This window comes from Trichosurus vulpecula, chromosome 3 (assembly GCF_011100635.1).
Source record: "Trichosurus vulpecula isolate mTriVul1 chromosome 3, mTriVul1.pri, whole genome shotgun sequence".
Classification (NCBI taxonomy): Eukaryota; Metazoa; Chordata; class Mammalia; order Diprotodontia; family Phalangeridae; genus Trichosurus; species Trichosurus vulpecula.
This window is the reverse complement of record NC_050575.1, coordinates 216,567,569-216,591,334: the sequence shown is the minus strand read 5'-3', so window position 1 is coordinate 216,591,334 and position 23,766 is coordinate 216,567,569. Positions and strand designations below refer to the sequence as shown.

General features: G+C 41.1%; 1 protein-coding gene across 1 annotated transcript in view; it reads left to right on the top strand.

The window, feature by feature from the left end:
• The first annotated feature begins 283 nt into the window (after positions 1-283).
• CAPN14 (calpain 14) overlaps positions 284-23,766 on the top strand; it is a 47,238-nt gene continuing 23,755 nt past the window's right edge. The window contains exons 1-10 of the mRNA XM_036749924.1: positions 284-351; positions 1,804-1,984; positions 3,737-3,806; positions 6,161-6,279; positions 6,457-6,593; positions 10,406-10,580; positions 13,233-13,298; positions 14,998-15,083; positions 17,302-17,376; positions 22,223-22,386. Of these exons, the coding sequence (XP_036605819.1) occupies positions 284-351; positions 1,804-1,984; positions 3,737-3,806; positions 6,161-6,279; positions 6,457-6,593; positions 10,406-10,580; positions 13,233-13,298; positions 14,998-15,083; positions 17,302-17,376; positions 22,223-22,386 (1,141 nt within the window). The remainder of the gene's footprint in view (positions 352-1,803; positions 1,985-3,736; positions 3,807-6,160; positions 6,280-6,456; positions 6,594-10,405; positions 10,581-13,232; positions 13,299-14,997; positions 15,084-17,301; positions 17,377-22,222; positions 22,387-23,766) is intronic.

Genomic DNA, 23,766 nt, shown 5'->3' with positions numbered 1-23,766 from the left:
ATACAAGCAGAAAGAAAGATAATTCCTACCCCCGAGGAGCTTACATTCTAATGGAGGAAGCCAATGTGTAAAAGGGAGCTAAAAAGATAGAGGGGATAGAGAAAGTATTCTCACTAGGGGTGAAATCCAAGATAGAGGGTATAAAGAAGGTATTCCCACTGGGGGTGAAATCCAGAGCCAGGAGGGTTAGAAGCTGTAGCTGGGAAGAGAACAAAAAGTGGCTGACCTGGACCTCTCCTTGTCTACAAAATGGAGGCCCTGGAAGGAACTCATCAAAGGGCAAATGGGGGGCAAGAATAGTGGGAAGAAATTCCAGGGTGTCAAAGCCCTAGGCCTGAGGGAAGTTCCAGGGTGAGAAGGCATTTGAGTCATGGTTATAAAATCTTTAGAGTCAGAAACACACTGGGAGGGGAAGGACAGCAAGTGAGAGGACCAGAGGATATTCATTCTTCATCAGAGACCTAAGCTATACCAACTATTGCTCAATGATAATTCCTAGGTAGGCCTGGCCTCAAACCAACTAAAAAAGAGCTCCAGCACTGGTTTTCCTGCCCCCTGCACCTAAAAGGACAGTGACCCCCCTCACTTTGGAATCATAGAGCAATAGAGGAGGGCCTTTCCATTTTGAAAGGTTATTTTATGGGCAGTCTGGTATACTGGTAAGAGTACTAGGTCTGGAGTCAAAAGAGCTAGGTTTAAAATTGTCTCTACCGCTTTCTACCTTTATAACCTTGGGCAAGTCACTTAACTTTTATTGGCCTCGGTTTCCTCATCTGAAAAATGAAGGGAATGGATTAAAGAGCCTTAAGTTTTCCTTTGTGGCCCCTAGCTGACAAAGTGGATAGAGTGCAAGGTTGGAGTCAGGAAGACTCCTCTTCCTGAGTTCAAATCTGGCTTCAGACACTTACTAGCTGTGTGACCCCGGGCAAGTCTCTTAACCCTGTTTGTCTCAGTTTCCTCATCTGGAAAATGAGCTGGAGAAGGAAATGGCAAACCACTCCAGTATCTTAGCTGAAAGAACCCCAATTGGGCTCATGGAGAGTTAGACACAACTGAAATGACTTGAATAAAGTCAACAATCCCACAAGTTTCCTTTCAGCTCTAAATCTATGATCCTGTATGTAAGGGAGCCTAGCTTTGGCAATCCAATAATTCTACAACCCTTTAGTTTGAGAGCGTTCTCTGATCATACTGCCCTCCTCTATGTCATGTCAGCCATCTGACAGGAACTCCATTATTATTTAATCAAGTCAAGGATTGTGTCACTATCAAGGTGTGAAATCAAGACCTCTGACTGATAAGGTTTCAAGTCATTCATTCACTTTTAAAATAGCCTTTTCTGTCCTCAAGCCATCACTCCCTTTTTCTCCTGAAAAAAATGTGGAAAAAAATATTATTTGTGAGAGTAAATCTGAATTTGTGATTTCATTAGGTTAGGGAACTTCTAGTATGGTAGCTCCATCCACAATGCTGATGGGTCACTAATTACTTAACTTAGACATGTCTGGGGCACCAAGAGGTTGACTTGCCAATGGCCTCACAGCCAGAATTTGTGAGAGGCTGGACTTGAATCCAGGCCTTCCTGACTCAAAGGCTTGCTTTCATTTTTCTCTACCATGCTGAAAAGTTACAATTCTAAAAAACCAAACTGACCTTTAACAATTCATTTCAGGTACAGATCACAAGTTTCCTTGTGGATCACCAACTGTCAGAAACAACTCTCTCAGTCTAGCCAGCCATGTCTTCTTTGTGCTCGTTCCTGAAGGGGAAAAGGCCTGCCAGGCCCCCTTATCCCTCTTTCAGGAGGGAATCCTTTGGAAGGCCCTATCAGCAGCCACACCAAGACTATGACACCTTGCTGGAAACATGCCTGAGGAACAATTGCCTCTTTGAGGATGACAACTTTCCAGCTGACATGAGCTCCATAGGCAGAGGGTCTCTGCTGCAGAAGCTGCCCCCAACCCTGCAGTGGAAGAGACCTACTGTGAGTGACTGCCTGACTTCCTGAAAGAAGGACAGATCTTTTCAAAAGGAACTCCTTATCTATCCAGGACCTTTCTCTGGAGAAGCTTAGGAAATTTCACTTTCCAGTCTTCCTTAGAAACAACATTAGAGACAGAAAAAAAGAACTAGCTTTAGTGTCAGATGACCTGGGGCTGAATTTTCTTTGTAGCATCTCAGGAAAGTCACTAAATTTTTTGAAGCCTCAATTTCCTCATCTATAACTAAGGAGATAATACATACATTACTTATTTCGCTTAGTTCTGAGAAGCACATTTGTAAATCTTAACATTGTATAAGTCACAATAGAAATTGGCATATGTGATCACAGTTTAATAGATAACAATTTATAATCATTAATTTAATTAATAAATAATTAGTAATTGTTAATATATTAAATTATATACAAATATATGATTTGGGCTCAAATATATATTGGTTTAAATATGTAAATATAATAATAAATTAATAACAAATAATTATTTAATTTAATAATTTGGTCAATATTGTTAATTAATTATTTAAATAATAAGTAATAATTATATAGTCCTTAAAGGCTTACAAGGTATATTATTTATACTATCTCATTTCACAGTCATGACAATGCTGTGAGTTTTTATTCTCCTCATTTTATAGATGAGGAAACTGAGGCTGAGAGAGCTTAAATGACTTGCCCGGGGTTGTATAGCTAGTAAGTGTCAGGGATAGCATTTGAACTCAGGTGTTCCTAAATCCAAGACCAAAACAAGCCATCACACCAAGCTTCCTCTTCTTTGCCAAATGTGCTCCGTGTATTATCTCATTTGAGCCTGACAACAATATTAAGAGGTGAATGCTATAGCTATTATTATCCCACTTTCACAGATAAGAGAACTGAGGCTGAGAAAAGTTAATTAGCTTGCCCATGGTCATAGAGTTAGTAAATGTCAGAGGCAAGTAACCATTAACTTCTGCTTGAAGACCTCCAGCAAAGGGGAGCCTACTATTTTCTAAGGCTACCCTCCCACTTGGCTATAGCTATACCTATCAGGAATTTTTTTTCACTACATGACATCTGTCTCTTGGCAGCTTTCATCCATTGCTTCCAGGCAACCAAACAGAACCAAGTGTAATAATAATCCTTCTTTCACCTGACAGTCCTTCAAATCCTTGAAAATAGTTTGGTGAATGAATAAGAGTTGACTATCACCTTGATGTATGCTCCATCTCAGAATCACAGGACTTGAGAATTATAGGAATCTCAGAGGCCACTTAGTCTAACCCTTGTGCAAAAAGGCCCACCCCACGGTCCAGAACTTGCTGAAATAGTCAGGGAGGAGTAAGAAGATAGTGTAGATCATTCAGAGCAAGGAGAGGGAAAGACCATACATTTCAGAAATGCTTCTGTTGTTGCCTGAACCTCCAGGGAAATGAATTTCCAGGGCCAATATGAGAAGATTACGGTGTCACAGAATTTTAGAACTAGAAGAAACTTTAGAGATCTCCTCTCCCATTTTTACAGATGAGGAAACTGAGGCTCAGAAAAGAAAGGCATCAAGACTGCACTGGTAGTAAGTGCAAACCCAGGATTTGAACCCAAATCAACTGACCCCCAGTTGTGTGCTTTCCATGACACTCTATTGCCTCCAGAGCTCCTGAGAGTCCAGATCTGATATCAAGCTTCTGACTTGTACTAGTTATAAGAGGGCTGCAAAGGAGCTTCTGGTATGTGATGGTTTCCTGTCTGTTCTCCCAGGAGCTTCATGACAACCCTGTGTTCTATTCAACCAAAGTAGGAAGACTGGGCCTGTGCCAGGGAGTAGTAGGTGAGTCCACTTCTGCTCTCTTTCCCCCCTTCTCTTGCTTCCAATCTTCCTCTCCATCTTTTTCTTCTCAAGGAACCAGCAGGGATGTATTGAAAAGTTTGGGAACCAGGAAGAAACTGGGGACGTTAAACAGGGGTTCTATTTCCTTTAGATGACTTTGCCCCCTCTAGCCTGGCTAAATGTCTGCATGCCCTAAGGCTCAGGCCACTGTCTATCCATTGATCTTTTTTCCTCATTCCCCTTAGAAATCCCTCATAACACTCTCCTAGCTACATCAGTGGGACTGCCTAAGCTGCATCTCAGGCTCTGATCTGTCTCCTGAACGTCAAACCTGCCAGACATTGCCATCTGGATGGTCCACAGACTCAACATGTTGAAACACAAACTTGTCTTCTCTTCATACAAATTGATTTTTTGCTGGTCATGACACTCTCTGAGCTACCAAGGCTTGACATTTTGGGATCACCTAAGACTTTCCCCCTCTCTTCCCCTCCTAACTTCCAGTCAGTTGGCAAGTCCTGCCGATTCCTCATTTACAATATTTTATATCCATCACTTTTGCTCCATTCTCACTGCCAGCATCCTGGTTCAGGTCATTGTTTTTTCTTACTTGTACTATCCAAATTAACCTCTCTGATGAATATTAAAAGCTTGCATTTATGACAATTTCCTTTAAAGTTTGCAAAGCACTCTCCCTATGATGAGACTAAGAGGTAGGTAGTACAAGCATCATTATCTCCACTTTCCTCTTTAAAGGAAAAAACTGGGGCTCAGACAAATTGTGTGATGCATTTGTATTTTTTGAGGCAATTCTAGTATGTGTCTGAGGCTGGTTTTGAACTCAGGTGCTCCTGACTCCAGGGTCAGTGCTCTGTCCAATGTGCCCACCACCTAGCTGCCCTTAAATGATTTGCTTTAAATGAATCTTAGATCTCATTATCTATATAAATACAGATTTTCATAGCACCCTTAAATTTGCAAAGCACTTTACATATATTAACTGATTTGAGTCTTGTAACATCTCTATTAGATGGTTCCTATGAGTATCTGTAGACATCTCAGAGGCATTAAGTGACCTGCTACCTATCAGAGGTGGGATTTGAACACAAGTCTTCCTGTCTACATGTCCAGAACTGCATCCACTTCATTGGGCTGCCTTGAAGCTCTGGAGTGCTTTTCTTTTTTGTGATTACTTGGAGTAGTGAACTCCTAGGGAGGAAACTATTCCTACCCATGCGGACTGGCACCTGCTCAGCAGTTTATAATCTATTTATGTTTTGCTTTTGCATTGCAAACATTCACAGATTATTCCCACTCAGTGACTGGTGTCCTTTAGGAAACCACAAAACATTTCCAACTGTATTATTTAATTTGACCTTCATATTAACCCTCTGAGAGGAAAACAATTAAGCCACCATCAACTTCCCCCAACCCCTTCCTGACTTCCTATTGCAGTATTGTCTAAATCAGATCTTCTTGTGCTGTTTCATTTAATTCATGATATATTTTTATTTAAAGAGAGTCAACATGGGGGAAGGGAATTGAAAGTTGTTCTCAGAGCCAGCAAGGCCTTGGTCCCAGTCCTGCTTCTGACATATCCTGGCTGTGTGACCCTGGAAAAGTCAGTGCCTGGGGCGCTAAGACTACACAATGCAGAAGAGGTGCTTACCTGCATTTGTAGAAGGAGCTTCCTCAGTGGGAGTCCCTTAGAGTGACTAATGAAATCACTGCTCCAGTAAAAAAATGTGACATATACTGTGTCTGAATATCAGTATCATTTTCCTGTTTGCTAGTTGCATTCCCAATAAGACGACAAGCTCTTGGAAGGTAAGGCTTTGTCATGTAATTCTCTTGTAGGCCGCTAGGTGGTGCGGTGAATAGAGCACTGAACCTAGGGTTAGGAAGATTTAAATTCAAATCCAGCCTCAGACAGCTATTAGCTTGTCACTTAATCTCTATCTGCCTCAGTTTACTCATCTGTAAAATAGGGATAATAATTGCACCTATTTCCCAGGATTGGTGTGAGGATAGAATGAGATCATATTTGTAAAGTGCTTTGCAAAACTTAAAGCACTTTATAAATGCGAGTCATTATTATTCTCTCATTAGGGCTAATTATTAGTAGTGCTGGGCCTGGAGTCTGAAAGACAACCTACCTCCCAGGATAATTGTGAGGATTAATGATATAATAATTATGAAACACTTAGCACAGTGCCTGGCTAATAGTAAGTGCTAAATAAATGTTACCAATTCTTATTCTTTTCCCTCTGTGTTACATTGCCTTGTACAAAGCAGACATTTAACAAATATTTGTTAAAGTGAAGAAAGGTGAATTGTGTGTTGGTTTGGTCCAGGAAACTGCTGGTTCTTGGCTGCGCTGGAAGCACTCACATTCCATTGGGACATCCTGACCCGGGTGGTGCCCCCGAAGCAGAGTTTCACCAAGAAGTACGCCGGCATCTTCCTCTTTCATGTAAGTCTCCTTCTGGAGCCCACCTGTAAGAAGGTGACAGGTGGAGCTCTTCCCTACAGATGTCTGGCCTGAATACAACCTGGTGGTGTCTTAGATGGAAGCCTTATTTGACAAGCTGGGATGCTCCGTCATCCCCGCAGTCACATTATCACTGAGTATGTCTGGCTCTCTTTCCAGTTCTGGCATTTTGGTGAATGGATTCCTGTTGTGGTTGATGACCGTCTACCCGTGGATGAGGCTGGTCATCTGGTCTTTGTTTCGTCCACCCGCAAGAACGTGTTCTGGGCAGCTCTCCTGGAAAAGGCCTATGCCAAGTAAGAGAAGCGTTAGAAACTCAGTAGATAGAGAGATGGATGGACAGGGATAGATGGATAGATAAATAAGAAGATGGGTGGATGGATAGATAGATAATTAGCTAGGTAGATAGATGAATGGCTATAGACAGAATATTTATTAAGCTCTTGCTATATGTTGGGCACCGTGCTAAGTGCTCAGGACATAATTCAAGCAAACAAGTTCATTCTGGATCTTTAATGGGAAGCAAGACAACAATTTCTTCCACCCTCCGGGACATTCTTACCAGACCCATAAAAGAGAATTGGGAAGGGAAGACAAATGGAATACGGGAAGGACAGAGGATGGTACTTGTATGGGCACAATACGGTATTCAGGAGGAAGTGGATTTCAGAGAGAGAGTCCAGGGATAAAGAAGGAGAAATATGGTCAGAGTCCTTCCTAAAATGGTGGCCCTTGGGAGGGAGTTAGCAGTAAAGAAAGGGGACTCCAAGGCAGAGGTTTCACAGGGTGACAACATGGTGAAAGCAGAAAAGGAGGATTCTGGGATAAGTCTGGTTGTGGGTGGACTCTTTTCCCCTTCTCTGTGTTTCTGCATATGTGTTTACATCTGAGTGTCTCTGTCTCTGTGTCTCTGATTCTTTCTCTGGGGTCAAAAGATGTGGATTCAAATCCTGCCTCTGGCTCTTATTTATGTGGCCTTGGACAAAGCACTCAACCTCCTGAAGCCTCAGTTTTCTCATTTGTAAAATAAGGGGGTTGAGTTAAATAATCTCTGAGGTCCCTTCCAGCTCTAGATCTGGGTTTTGTTATGATCTGTGATCTATACCCTATGTGCTTTCTCTGTCTTTCTTTCCCTGTAATTCTCCAAACTCTGCCCTAGAAGCCTGGTGGGGAAGCTTTATATGAGGAAAACTAGGTCAGTGAGCGGAGAAGCGACTTAAACAAGCAATTCCTCAGGGTGATGAGGCCCTGGATGAGCACTCCTGAATTCTGCTTCAGTCACTAGATTTCTCACAGTCATAGATGGAGTTGGTTTGTTTTAAAGGGGACTTGTATTTTTTCAAAATAAATTCACTTTGCTTGATGAAAGTCCTCCTTTTCTCCATCCCACCTTCTTCTCAGCCTCTTTCTTTCCCATTAAGATAAAAAGAAAAACAAAACCCCTGCTACAAACATGTATAGTCTAGAAATAAAACCGTGCATTAGTTAAGTTCAACATTTATTCCTCAGCCTGGAATCTGAGCCCATCATTTCCATCGTTAGCCACCTCCATCCGGAGGCGGATAGCAAGCTTCATCTTGAGCTCTCTGGAACTGTCCTTGGTCCTTGCTTTGATCAGGGTTCCTAGGTCTTTCAAAGTTGTTTGTCTTTCCTATACTGCTGTTATTGTATAATTAGTTCTGTTCACTTCACTCTTTAGCATTTCATACAAGTCTTTCAACGTTTCTCTGAAACTATCCCTTTCATCATTTCTTACAGCTAGGAAGACTCATCTCCATGAGTTCAAATCTGTCCTCAGACACTTATCAGCTGTGTAACTCTGGCAAGTACATACAATTTGCTTCAGTTACTCATCTGTCAAATGATCTGGGGAAAGAAATGGCAAATCACTCCAATATCTTTGGCAAGAAAACCCCAAAATGGGGTCACAAAGAGTCAGACATGACTGAAAATCACTCAACATAATATATATGTATATATGAGTATATATATGTGATGCCTATATGTATGTATGCATATGTGTGTGCATATACACATATATACATATACATATATATATATATATATATATACACACGCACACACACACACACACACACACACGTATACAAATATGTGTCCCATTCCTTTTTTTAAAATCTCTTTGGAATATAGACCCAGTATTGCTAGGTCAAAGAGTATGTACAGTTTAATAACTTTTTGGCCATAGCTCCAAATTGTTTTCCAAAATGGTGGGAAAGGTTTTTGTAGCTTTACCAGCAGTACATCGATATACCTGTTTTCCAACAGACCCTTTGGCATTTATCATTTTCCTTTTTTATCAGCTTTGCCAGACCGATGTGAAGTAGAACTGGACTCAGAGCTTTTAAATTTACATTTCTCTGATAATTAGTGATTTAGAGTATTTTTTTTCCAAAAGGCTCTTGATAGCTTGGATTTCTTTTTCTGAAAACTGGCTGTTAATATCCTTTGATTATATAAAAATTGAGGAATAGCTGCTAGTCTTATAAATTTCAATCAATTCCTTATATATTTTAGAAATTAGATTTTTATCAGAGAAATTTGCCGCCAAGATTTTTTCCATATCTAACTTTGACTGTACTGAATTTTTAAATTTTATGTAATCAAAATTGTTTATTTTACATTCCATCTCTATCTTACCACTCTATCTCTTATTTGGTCATGAACTTTTTCTCTGTCCGTGGATCTGAGAGTTAATTTCTTTCCACTAATTTGTTTATGATGTCATTCTATGTCTAAATCTTGTACCCCTTTGGAGCTTATTTTGGCATAGTGTGAGATGTTGGTCTATATAAATTCTATGCCTGGATTTTGCCAGACTGCTTTCCAAGTATTCCCCAAAGTTTTGTTGAGTGGTAAGTTCTTGCCTCAGTAGCTGGGATATTTGGAATTATCAAATAATACGCTGCTGTGTTTTTAAATTCTGTATATTGTGTACCTAATCCATTCCACTTATGGATGTCCTTGTTTTTTAACCAGTAGCAAATTGATTTAATGATTATTGCTTGGTAGCGTAGTGGTACTATGAGGTTATTTTTCTTATTATTTAAAAAATTATTTCTCTTGAGATTCTTGAAATTTTAGTCCTTCAGATAAATTTTGTTATTATTTTTCTAGCTTTATAAAGCAATCCTTTGGTAGTTGGATTGATGTAGCACCAAATAAGTAAATAAATTTAGGTAGCATTGTCATTTTTATGATATTGGCTTGACCTACCCATGAGCAATGACTACATAAAGAGTGTTTTGTAATTGTATTCATAGAGCCTCTGTGTGTGTCCTGGAAGATAGATTCTGAAGTATTTGTACTTTCTCTAGTTGTTTTGATTGAAATGTCTCTTTCTAGGTCTTCCTGCTGAATTTTGTTGGTAACACAGAGAAATTCTGATGATTTGTGTAGGCTTATTTTGTATCTTGCAACTTTGCTGAAGGTGTTAATTGTTTCAATTAATTTTGTAGTTGACTCTTGAGAGTTCTCTAAATACATCATCATATCATCAGCTTCTGCTCTCTTTCCCTCTCCTCTTTCTGTCACCCCGTACCCAAACACACATACTTATCCTTTCTCATTTTTCTCTTAAACCCCCATTTGAGATCCACTTCACTTATGTTTTGCTTCAGTGCAATTACTCCCTTAATCTCCTTTTCTTATTATTTCTCTCGCCCTTTCTCTCTTTTCCTCCTGTTTCCCTGTTGAGTTAAATATATTTCAGCATCCAATCGTGTGTGTGTGTGTGAATTCTTCCCTCCTTTGACAATTTTAGATGATAGTGAGATTCAAGTATCACCCATACCTACCACCCCCTTCCTCCTTGTTTATATGATCTTCTACTTGCACATCCTGCTTATATGAAATAATTTCCCCCACTCTTCCTCTCCCTTAAAAGGAGACTTGTTTTTTTTTTTCTGAGTATGCTTTCCCTTCCATTTCTTGGTAGGAGGGAGTCAAACACAGATACCCAGAGAATCAAAAATAGATGACAGAATGCAATCATAGAAAAACAAAGCTGGAAGAGCTCTCTGGAGAGTACCCAGATAAGATGGACAATTCTTACAAATTATCCTTCCCTATTCTGTTCTTTCGGCAGGCTCTCAGGTTCCTATGAAGACCTGCAGACTGGGCATGTTTCAGAAGCCTTTGTGGACTTCACAGGAGGTGTCACAGCTACAATTCAATTAGCAAAGGCCCCTTCGGACCTCTGGGACGTCCTCATGAGAGTCACTTCCAAGAGACCCCTCATTGGCTGTCAGACGCACTCAGGAGTGAGACTTGGGTCTTGGATCTGTTCTGACACTACCCTTCCTAGCAGTGTCCCTGCTCACACTCTCTGTGCTCTCCAATTACTTCCCTTCTGCTCTAATGCCCTTGCCTTATGCAGCATTTGGGATAATAATAATAAGCGAGTATTTATTTATATAGCACTTTAAGGTTTATGATGCACTTTACAAATACATTCTCACTTTATTCTCACAACACCCCTGGGAGGTAGGTGTTATCAAAGTAAAGTGACTTGCCCAAGGTCACACAGCTAGTAAATACCCAATGTCAAATCTGAACTCAGGTCTTCCTGACTCCAGATCCAAATTTCTATCTATTGCACCATCTAGCTGGTATATGCCAGAAAATAGCTCCTATTCTAGCTTTCATATGAATCTGTTCCACCCTACCATTGTGGTGCAGTGGATAGAGCACCAGCCCTGGAGTCAGGAGGACCTGAGTTCAAATATGACTTCAGACACTTGGTGTGACCTTAGGCAAGTCACTTAACCCTGTTTGCCTCAGTTTCTTCATCTGTACAACAAGCTGGAGAAAGGTAGCAAACCACTTCATTATCTTTGCCAAGAAAACCCAGATGGGGTCATGAAAAATTGGACATGACTGAAAAACGAACTCAACAACAAGAAAACCCTAACATTGTAGATTCTGCTGCAAGTTTTAGTGCTTAAGCGCATACCATTAATCAGTAAATACACATTAAGCATCTCCAATATGCCAGAACTGTGCTATGTGATGGACAATACCAATACAAATACAGTCTATGCCTCAGTGAGCTTATACTCCAGGGACAGGAGGGAGGGGAACCATATGTACACATTTGGAATGGGGGCATCATATCTATGATTTTATCAGTAGAGAGAACTTTCAGGTGAGGAAACTCCAACTACCAGTGCAGTTAGACATCCATTCTGCAATTTATTTCTAGAGGGGGTCATTACCAGAAGCTAATATGATTTTAAGAGTGGACATGACATTAAAGAAAAGGCATGAGCATTGGCTGTGCAGCTGCACTCTGAGGACCTTGGGACTTTTCTATTTGACTTGCCTCATATGTATTGTCTTCCCTAGGATGTGAGCTCCTTTAGAGTAGAGGTGATCTTACTTTTCAATCTTTTCAATGGTATTCCTACCACTTGGTACAATGCTTTGTACACAGGAAGCTCATAATAAATGCTTTCCTCCTTTCTCTCCTCCCTTTCTTCTTTTCCCTCCCTTCCCTTCTCCTTCGTTCTTTCATCCATCCCTTCCTTCCTTCCTTCCTTCCTTCCTTCCTTCCTTTCTTCTTTCTTTCTTTCTTTCTTTCTTTCTTTCCTTTCTTCCTCCTTCCTTCATTCTTCTTTCTTTCTCTCTCTCTCTTTTTTCTTTCTTCTTTTTTCTTTTTCTCTTCCTACTTCCTTTTTTTCTCTGCCCTTCCCTTCCTTTTTTCTGTCCCTTCCTTCCTTCCTTTTTTCTGTCCTTCCTTCTTCCTTCCTTCCTTTCTTCCTTCCTTCCTTCCTTCCTTCCTTCCTTCCTTCCTTCCTTCTTCCTTCTTTCTTTCTTTCTTTCTTTCTTTCTTTCTTTCTTTCCTTCTTTGTTTGTTTGTTTGTTTATTTGTTTGTTTCTTTCTTTCTCTTCCCTTTGTCCACATAGGGTATCATACCCTTGCCTGTGGGTGCTCTACTCAAAGGAATGTAAATTTTGATTGCTGAAACCTAGCAAGATATCTTGGGGCTTAGGGGTTAGATTTCTTTCTTAAGGACCATGCCTTAAACCCAAATCACTTTGGCTTTCATTGATTGGCCAACAATAGGCCCCAGGCCAAACCCCAGTTGGTCATTGTTTGGGCCTTGATTGGCTCAGAGTGAATATAAATAGCAGTGGTTTCTGTTTTGGCCCAAAACTCTGAGGATCTTTCCCTCCGATTGATTATTTTTGACTAGTAAAGAAATCATTCTCTGCCTCATTTCTTGCCTAGTCTTAATCACTGAATGGGCATTGCCTCAGTCAAACTGAGACCAGTTAAATGCCTTAGCTTAAAAAGGCCAAGGTCTCCCACGTATCCAGAGCCTTTTTCTGGTCCTCCTGATCTATATCTTACCACTGGACCTAGATGGCTCCAGAGGAGAAAGTGAGGCTAGTGACTTTGCATAGCCCTCCCTCACTTAAAACCAATTCGCTTGCATGTCATGATCCTCTTTGAGAATGAAGGACAGCAACAACAACATTATGTACATACAAAATATATACATATATGTTTATATATTTACAAATAAACACAACATAATTTGAACAGGGAGGAGGAATTGAAAAGGCTTCACTATCCAGGTTGAGTAAGCCCATGAGAATAAAATCCTTGGGCTAACATTCAAGACCTTCCACAACCCAGACTTGATTCTGTGGACTTATTTAATCTTAACTCCTCTTCTCTCATAACAATCAGTCAATCTATGGAGGATCCACTAAGGGTCCAGCTATGGGGACACAAACAAAAAGTAAAAATTATCCCTGCACTTAGGGAGCTTATATTTTAAAGGGGAAAACAATATGTACGTAAGTAGGTAAATACGAGATACATATTTGGTGCAACCCAACTTGTGGACTCATCCCTTGTAATCATCCTATACGTGATAACTGACTAATTTTTTTTGTCTTTGCAGAGGGAAAAGGTTCTGGATAATGGACTGGTGGATGGACACGCCTATACTCTCACTGAAATCAGGAAGGTAGGAAAAATTATTTTGGCCTTTCTCCTCTTTCCCACCTGTGGGTTCAGCCCAAAAATCAGTTTCTCCCCAAACAGAAGCCTCTTTGCTGATTTAGCAAATTTCAAGCGGGTATGCAAGGGGCCTGGCAGGTCTCTGGTGGCTTCCATGATGGACCATTTCCTCCTATCTGGCTACTTTCTTTTATTTTAAGACAAGAAAGTCCTTCTGTTCTAGACAGAGAGCAGTGTAGGGAAAAATATCACTATTCTCAGCACGTTCATGATGCTGTCTGGAGGTAACAACTGTCTGAAGATCTACTTCTGAATATGATATCTGCTAGTCCAGCCCTCCCCCTCCTCCTCCATTCATGCATCAAGACAGAGCTTCATTGACAGTGAGCCAATTAACTTTACTAATCTGGGTACCCATCTCTTGAGGATGACCCCAGCTAGCCATAGTCTACTCTGCCTCTTTGTCCTTATCCTGTTCCTGACAACACCTCCAAAATCAGTATCTTTCATTCAAATTTATTGTCATTCAATCTCCCATAATTCCAAAGTCTCCTAGTTTCCCTAAAGTTCTGATGTTTCCTACCTTATCCCTACCAGCTTAAACTTTCCATTACTGAAATTCCTTCCTACTAAGCTACCATCCTTCAATACTAGTCTCCCTTCTGGAACTTATCCTACTACCAGCTTTGCTCTTATTTCTCCATTCCATTGCCTTCCTTTTCTGTTGGTCATATACTACACCAATTATCTCTGTTCTTCGGTTGGCCTTCAATTTCAGTATCTCTCGTCCATCCGTAGACACCAAGTATACCCAGGCACTTAGAGCTCCCTGCTGACATAAAAGTTTTCTTTTACTGGACCATGGGCTTATTTCCAGCTAGATTAGAGAATTTTTGAGGCTATTGGAGAGCATGGGGGTATTACCAGTTTTCCTATTCTGGCAGGAAACAATATGGTCAGCTAAGTGGCACAGTGGCTGGGGTAGGGGAACTGAAGTCAGGAAGATCCGAGTTCAAATCCTGATTTGTATACTTGTTAGTTCTGTGACTGGCAAAAATCACTTAACATCTGCCTCAGTTTTTTTTCACCTGTAAAATGGGGATAATAATTGTATCTATCTCCCAGGGTCTGGTGGAGATAAAATGAGGTAGTATTTGTAAAGCATTTTGAGAACCTTAAGGCAATATAGAAATGCTAGGTTTATTAGTGTAGAAAGAATCACAAAGTCATAAATGATTGAAGCTGGAAGGGAAACGGTACAGAATTTGGAATCACAAGTCACGGCTCATTTATTTTTGACCTTAGGCAAATCCCATGACCTCTACGAGCTTCCATTTCCTCATTTCAAAAATGAAGATGAAAATGGTCATATTAAAAAGTATGTTCTAATGGGAATAAAATGATAGATGTGGAGCCAGAGAACTTGGGTTCAAATCCCAGATCTGTCGCTTAACTACTGGGAGACCTTGGACAAGTTTTCCTCTCTGGGTCTCGGTTTTCCCATCTATAAAATGAGGGGGTGGTCCAGCTGGACTTGAAGGCTCCTTCTGGCTAAATCCATGATACTTACATTTTACTTTCTCTCTACCTAACTCACAAGGCTATTTGTACAAATTAGATGATCTAATATATGCGAAAATGCTCTATAAACTTCCAAGCGCTACATAAATAAGATTATTCACTCATCTTTTCCTCATTTTGTACAGGTGACTTGCCATAATGGACCTGAATACCTAGTAAGGCTGAGAAACCCTTGGGGAAAGGTCGAATGGAAAGGAGACTGGAGTGACAGGTGAGCTTTATCGGTTACAGGAGACACCGAGGCGTAGCTGGTCACCGAGGGAAAGGGAAAATGGAGGATGATTCTATCACTCACAGGCAAAAGTCAGAAAATGGCAGCACCTACCGTGGCATGAACACAAAGCATCTAGACTCTGAGAGATCACCCCCTAGAACCTGAGTGGGCCAGAAAATGCTGAGTGGGAGGAACCTGGGCTGTTACATCCCTACAATATAGCTCCTGCTGAGGGCTGAGGGCCAGCCCCTGAGGGAGAATGACAGAAGTAGGTGGTCAGGGGGTCTCTCTATTAGATCACTTGCAAAGAGCTGTATGATTTTACCTGTAAATACAGAAACACACATGTATATACATGTGTATATGTACACTATATCCACATGCATGTATACATCTATATGGACCTGTGTGTGTGTATATATGCATATGCATGTGTGCATATGCATATGTATATATATGTACATATGCACAAGCATCTGCATTGTGTGCATTGTGTAATATGTGCATAGACATAAGCATTAAGTGTGTGCATGCATATGGATGTGTATATGTGCACATGTGTTTATATATTGCAATATGCATATACACATGCATATTTATTTGTATAAGCATGCATACACATACACACATGTGAGCATATGTTTATATATGTGCACATGTATTGTGCACATGTGTGTATCTGCACATATAGATCCACATGTGCCTCTCCCAGGGCAGTGAAACCTTGTCACTTACTTCCTTTTCCCTGAGACTGGGGTTTCCTGACTCAAAGAATGACCGAAGAGTGAGGAGTTTGACTTTCCAGTTCTAGAACATTTGGCCTTTTTATTCTGGATTCCAGAATCCCAGAATCTCAGAGCTGCAAGGAGAGACCTCAGAGACCATCTGGTCCAACTCTTATCTGGAAATTAATCCCTTTAACATTTCTAACAAATGCATCCTCTTGAGTGGAACTAAAGCTCACTGATAATTGATAATTAGCCTCTGCTGTGTCACTTCTCTGAGATGTTGGGCAAACCTCTCTGACCCTTAGCTTCTTTCTCTATAAAAAATGAGGTGATTAGGTTAGATGACTTCAAAGGTCCCTGTGACTTCTAAATATATGGTTATCCAGACTTTCTGGGAAGGCCTACGGTAATTGCTCAAGTAGCTAAGTGGCTCAGTGTTTAGAGCCCTGGGTCTGGAGTCAGGAAGACCTGAGTTCGAATCCATCCTCAGACACTTACTAGCTGTGTGACCCTGGGCAAGTTATGTACCTTCTGTCTGCCTTAGCTTGCTCATCTGTAAAATGAGGCTAATAATAGCTCCTGTCTCCCATGGTTGTTGTGGGGATAAGATGAGATGAAAGCACTGTGCAAATCTGAAAGCACTTGTCTAAATGCTAGCTAGTATTTTTATATGGTGCTTTAAGATTTGAAAAGCTATTGGCAAGCTATTACTATCTCCATTCTGTAGAAAAATAACACGAAGGCTCAGAGAGGTGAAACGATTAACCTGGGCTCACACAGCTAAGCGGCTGAGGTAGGCTAGAACTCAGGCCTTCCCAACTCCAAGTCTGGTACTCTGTCCAGCAGGGCATCTACCACCTTTGGGCCCCCTGTGTATGTGTGCTGCACTGTAACATGTCAATTGATCTCAGTGAGAAAGAATTGGGTCCGTGTGGTAGAAAGAGAGAGAAGCAAGTCAGTGCAGCAGAAAGGATCTGGAACGAGCAGAGATCTGGCTTGAATCGCACCTCCAGCATTTGGTTTCTGTGTGACCCTGAGCAAGTCTTTAACTCTCTGAGCCTCAGTTTCCTCAAGTATAAAAAAGAGGTCATAATACCTCTAGTATTTACTTCCCAGGATTGTGGTGAGGCTCAGAGGAGACAAGACAGTAAGCAAGGCATTTGAAGTTAAGGTGATTATTAACCAGCCATCTCTGCAAGAATGCTCAGAGAGTCAGCTAGAAGTGACCTTGAAGACCCCCATAATCTCATGCCCTCATTTTACAAATGAGACTTTAAGAGATGCTTTAAGAGACTTTAAAAGGTCACACAGGAAGTAAATGATGGAGCTGAAATTCGAACTCCGATCTTGTAACTCAAAGTTTAGAGCCCTTTCCACTATATGATACCACCTCAAGCACAGTGGACCATTTCCCAAAAGCTTTTTAATGAGCACATCACCCATAGCATTTCATTCCTTCCCTCCACCCCATTCCCCAACCCCTTCAGGTCAAAAAAATGGGACCTTCTGAGTCCAAAGGAGAAGATTCTGCTTCTGCGGGATGATGAGGATGGAGAGTTCTGGTAAGAGGACTGAGCATGGAGGGCTCCAGACAGCCCAGATTCTGGCTTCTCCCCCATCACTATTGGCTGCCTCTCTTTTCCTTTCTGTCACTTAGTGGAATAATCCTGATTACTCCATATACTCCTATTTCCTTAATGGAACTCTGCCTTCTTAATATCTCTAAGCAGTTCTATGGAATGGTGAGGGCTCTGAAATCACATGCTAAAATTTAATAGAAAGCCCTAACGGGACTTACATCCCTTTAGCATCTCATAATGCCGAGTTTAGGGCCTAGAGAACAAGAGTCATTAGTAAAAATAGGAAGCTACAGGGAGCTGCTCTTCCTCCCCCCTTTCCTCATTGCCACCCCTTGGATAAGTGACTTATTATTCCCCTATTCCTTCCTTTAGTGGTAGCCTTGTTGTGTCCTGGGAACTCTGCCTACGTTGGACTGCTGTCCCAGGTTCTCTATTTTAACACCCTCCTACCCCACAATTGAATCGGCTTTTTAAAAGTTGTTTGAAGAGAGCTTTGCAAGGCCTTTTGCCAAGCTAGTGGAGAGAGGGGTGGGGGCAATGCTACTTAGGGCTTTGGTTCTAAGAGAGGGCACAGGGAAAGAAGTGAGAACAAGTATTCACCCCAACTTTGCCAATAGCTGATCTGTGAAGTCCTATTCATGGCCATGTGTGCATATATATATGTATATATATATATTATATATATATACACATATACATACACACATACATTTATTTATTAATATGTACATGTGAAAATTGTACTGTCTTCCTCTGTCTCTCTACACACACTGAATCCACACACCCTTTTATTTCCAGACAGGAGTATGTATAATTGACCTTGACTGACACTGACAGTGGATTCCTTGTGTTAGGAACTGCTCCTATTTCCCATTTTCACTGTGCACAGTTACGAGAAATCAGTCAACAAGCATTTATTAAGTGCATAATATGAGACAAGCACTGGGCTAAGCTCTGGGGATACAAAGAAAGACAAAAACATGATTCCTGTCCTGCAGAAACTCAGATCATTCTAACAGGGAAGACAATGTTGTAGAGGATCATGTACATACAAGGGGAAAGCACCTACTATGTTCCAGGCACTGTTGAGGCTGGCTTTGAACTAGGGATCTCCTGACACCAGGTCCAGTATCTATCCACAGCTACACAGAATATGTGTATGTACGTATATATGTATATATCTATGCATATATATACACTTACATATGTTCCACATAGAAAATATATTCCATATATGTAGATGAAAGGCAATCAGAGAGGGAAGGCACTAGCAGCCAAAGGGACCTCTGGAAGGGCATCCCACAAGAGGAGACACTTAGTCTGAGTCTTTAATCCAGGGAAGCTAAAATGCAGAGATGAGGAGCAGGACCATGCCAGGCATGGGGGACAGCCGATGCAGAAACACGAAGAGACATGGAGTGTCGTGGGTAAGGAGCAGCATCACCCTAACTCAGGTCTTCATCACCTTATTGCACTTGCTGCAATAGCCTTTTGGTTGGTCTTCCTGCCTCAAGCCTCTTCCCACTCCAGCCCATCCTCCATTCACCTGCCAAAGTGATGTTCTTAAAGCACAGGTCTGACCCACTTGCCTATTCAGTAAACTCTAGTAGCTTCCCATCACCTCCAGGCTATTGTAATAGGTGATAAGGACCCGAGTTAGGACGGTAGCCATGCAGGTAGGGAGGAGACACATGTGAAAAATGTTGTGAAAGGAGAGATGACAAGATTGACAACAGATCGGACATGTGGGATGAAAGTAAGCAAGGAATTAAGGATGATACAGAGGTTGCAAACCTAGGTAACTGGGTGGGTGGTGATAGCATCGATAGTGACAAGGAAGTTGGGAAAAGGGAAAGATAATGAGTTCTGTTTTGGACATATTCAAAAGGTAATTGATGATGAGGCAGTAGAACTCAGGAGAGATTAGGACTAGATACATACGTCTGAGAATCATCTGCATAGTTGATTGAATCCCTAGGAATCTATGAGACCACCAAATGAGATAGTACACAAGAATAAGAGAAGAGTGTCCAATACAGAGTCTTGGAGTTCATCCACAGTGAGTGGGCATGACCTGGACAAAGATCCAGTGAAGACCGGGAAAGAGAGGTCAAACAGGTAAGAGGAGAACCAAGATATAACAGTACCACAAAAAACTAGAGGGAAGAGAGTATTCAGGAGACAGTGATCGATAACATCAAAGGCTGAGAAGAGTTCAAGAAGAATGAACGATGTTTGAGGATATGGTTATTAGATTAGATGATTAAAAATCGTTGATAACTTTAGAGAGAGCAGTTTCTCTTACCTGATGAGGTAAGAAGGCAGGTGGTAAATATAATTTTTACTAGGGTCATGGCCAGGGAGACTAAAGAAGAAGAGACCCAAGTGAGAAATATCTCAGAGGTAAAATTAACAGCCAGTACTGGTTGATTACGAGAAGTGAAGAAGAAGAAGGAATGTTCAAAGACAATATGCAATGGATAGAATGCTGGACCTGGAGTCAGGAAGATCCAGGTTCAAATCCTGCCTCAGACCTTTACTATGTGTATGACCCTGGGCAAATGTTCTTATCATCATTATTCAACGAGATTACCAAGGGAGAGATTTAAAGAGGAAAAGAAAATCAAGGATGGACCCTGAGAAATACCCACATTGAGGAGGCATGAAGATGAACCTTCAAAAAAGGGATGATTGGAGAAGCAGGAGAAGAACCAGGAGTGTCATGTCATAAGATCTAGGGCAGGAAGGGACCTCAGAGGCCATCTAATTAACACCCTCAGTTTACAATTGAGAAAACTGGCAGAGAGTTGAAGATGAGGATATCAGATGTGGATAGTAAATGGTAGAGGCAGCTATGACCCTGAGTCTTCTACCTACAGATGCAATCTTCTTTTGTGCTGTCCTCGCACTCTTTCTAAAGCCAAGGAAAGAGATGGTGCCCAGGAGGAAGGGGGTAGTGACCAATGTTGCCAAAAGCTGCCGAGAGCTCATGGAAGATGAGAACTGAATTTTTTTTTTAAACAAAGGTCATTGGTTTTGGTGATCAGTTCACTGATGACCTTTGACAGATCTTTCAAGACTTTCATAAATCTTAAAGCCAATGAGGATGTGAGCTATTATCATTACAAAGGGCAGCTAAGCAGTACAGACTAGGAATGAGGAATATTTGAGTTGGAATCCTACCTCAGATCCTTGCTAGCCATGTGGCCCTGGGTAGATCACCAATCTGTGCCTCAATTTCTCCTTTTATAAAATGGGATTATATTAGCACCAACTTCCCAGAGTTGTTTTGAGGATCAAATGAGTTAAGATATGTAAAATACTTTGAAAGCCTTAAAGCATTATATAAAATACTAGCTATCACTGTTATCATTATTTTTCCTATCCACTTTTCATATATAGAAAGGTTGTCTCTGCCAATCCACGGGAACTTCATGGAAAGCAAATTACGCACGTCTTTGTATTCCCCATAGGATTTGGCCTGGGGTCTAGTCCAGAGGAGATGCTCCATAAATATTCTTTGGTTGATAGATTACAAAATCTTTATCTCCTCTCAAGGTCAACCAACAGGGGAAGGAGAGATATGTTACCTAGGAGCAATCCACATATATTAAACAGATAATTTAACTCAAAGAGCCCTGATCCTTAGTGCAATACACCAAATGATGAAATCTCACTCTAGACTTGCTTAGATCTTCCCTTGCAAGCCCCAATGACCTCTATGGATGGGGAGTTCAGTGAATGTCACAGTTCAGAAAAATAATGGCTTGTGTTTGTATGTACAGTGGTTAGAGGTCTGTCCTCAGAGTCAGGAGGACCTCATTTATGTCCTGCCTCTGATACATATGTTAACTGTGTGAGTCTGGCTAAGTCACTTAATCTCTTAGTAGTACCCCAGTCAGCTCTTTAAGACCAAAAGGTATAGAACAACTGGCAGTCTTCATTGATAGAGGGATTTTCCTCACTGGGAGTTCTCTTAACAAAAGGCAGGTAAGCGACTCAATGAATAGAGCTCTGGACCTCGACTCAGCAAGACCTGAGTTGAAATCCAACCTCAGACACTTGGTAACCACATGACCCTGAGCAAGTCACTTAGCTTTTCTCTGCCTTAGTTTCCTCATTTGTAAAATGAAAATAATAATACCACCTACCTCTCAGAGTTGTGAGAATAAACTAAGATAATATTTGTAAAGTATTTTGCAAACCTTAGGGTTACAAAACCCCTTTTCTACTTGTATCATCTCATTCAGTTCTCACAACCAGAACCATAACGAATAATGGTTCAGGCATCTTAGAAATGTGTCCTAGGACATATCATGAAATACACCTTCAAATCACTTTCTAAGACTAATAAGATAGGAAGAAGAGACTCTGGACATCGTTCCCCAAGAGAAGGGTCCCTATGACACAACAAGGCTATTGTAGTTTCTTATTTCAACAAGTGATTCTTATTACACTCAATTGTTCCTACATCTTAATTGTGTCAATGCTAGTTAGTGCCTTCTAAAATTTAGTGCTTTGGGATAGCACCCTCATTGCCCCACCCTAGGTACATTTATACTTACATTAACCCTTGGGGCCATGTTGTACAAATATCTGTATTTTTCACACGTAGATACAGAAAGGCTATGTAACTTGCTTATCTAAGTAGTGAGTGGCAGAGCTGAAACTGGAATTTTTTTGACTCTACGTCTTTTGACTCCAGCCCCAGTAGTCTTTCCACTATGTCAAATGTCAGGTTTTGTAGTTTAGACTATAGTTAAGCTTCCCCTAACATGTCCCGATGTCTTGCCTCATCACAGTTTGGTCGTTGTGTCTATTTTCTCAGGATGTCCCTCCACGACTTGAAATTCCATTTTGTGTCTCTGGTCATCTGTCAGCTGACACCAGATCTGATGAGTCAGGAAGCGGGAAAGAAGTGGATGTGTTCTCTGAGTGCTGGGAGATGGGTGAGGGGCAGCACAGCTGGTGGCAGGCTAAGATGTTACAGAGGTAAGTCATTCCACAGGTGAGGTCAGAACCTTTGTACAAAGTGGGAGTTGAGGGCTCTAATAGTCCAGAGCAAGAGGAAAAGGACAGCAGCCTGACACAGGAATCCCAATTCCTGTGCTTTTCCCTTGGGATGTGTAATGCCTACAATAGTACATAGCCAATGGACTGCCAGAATTGAATGCCCTATTTTATGAGTATTCTCCCAAACATTCAAATCCTTCAGATGAATGACTATGGCCAGATCACTTCTTTCACCCCATGGTACAGAGTAGAATCCAGAACCAGCATTCAATAGAGAGGGAGGGGGCACTTGCTAGTGCCCAACTTAAGAAATACGAAAGGCCCTTAATCCGTTTTTCCCTTCCCCCAACTTTCCTACTCAGTGACTGAAGCCTAAAGTTTGACTTCAACTCTTTAGCTTAAGATTTTGATTCCAGTTAAAATAGAGGAGGGAGGGAAAGAGAAAGCAAAGAGCTGGGGCCCCTAAAGATACACTTGGCTTTCCCAACGGCCGCAGCTGACTCTGGGAAGGCAGAGCTCAGTTTAGATCTGTCTTAGAGATCAAATAAAGGAATACTGGTTCAGGTCTCTTTCTCAAGTATTATAATAGTGAGGAGACAGGAAGATAAGTCAGATCTTAATTTGTGTTCAGTAATGAGGACCACATTTTAGGAAGGGTATTGACAAGGCTGGGCTGTAGCATGACCAAGATGGTAAGGGAGCTAGAGATAGTGTCCTAGGAGGATTGGCTGAAGAAACTTGGGATATTTAGACTAGCTGGGGTTCCTAACCTGGGGTGTATGAATTAAAAAAATTCTGATAACTGTATTTCAATATAATTGATTTCCTTTGTAATCTTATGTATTCTGTTTTATGCATTTAAAATTACATTATGAGAAGGGATCCTTAGGTTTCACTAGACTGCCAGAGAGTCCATAACACATATGTAAGTATATATGGCATATAAAGAAAATAAATATAAATGAATATGAGGCAGTTAAATACAAGGGCCTATGGGGGAGAGAGAGAATTAGAATTTGAGGAAATCAGGAAAAGTCCAATGTAGGAGTTTACATTCTAATGGAAGAAACTACACACATTGGGAATTGGTGGTCAGGGAAGTGAACTTTGGTCTGGAAATTTTCAGGGATGGTGTGTGGGACCCTAGGGGAGCAGATTGATACAACTTAGGAAGGAACAGTAGCAGAGTGTTTTGAACATGGTTTGTGGTTCCAGTACTGGAAATGGAGTAGGGAGAAACAAAGGAGAAAAGGGTAGACTAGAGGTGGTAAAAGAGTTGGTAAAGAGGCTATAGAGGAGGTGGATAGGAAGACATGAAGTGTATTATGGTTGCAGCTTTCCTAAAATGCCTTTCTGTGT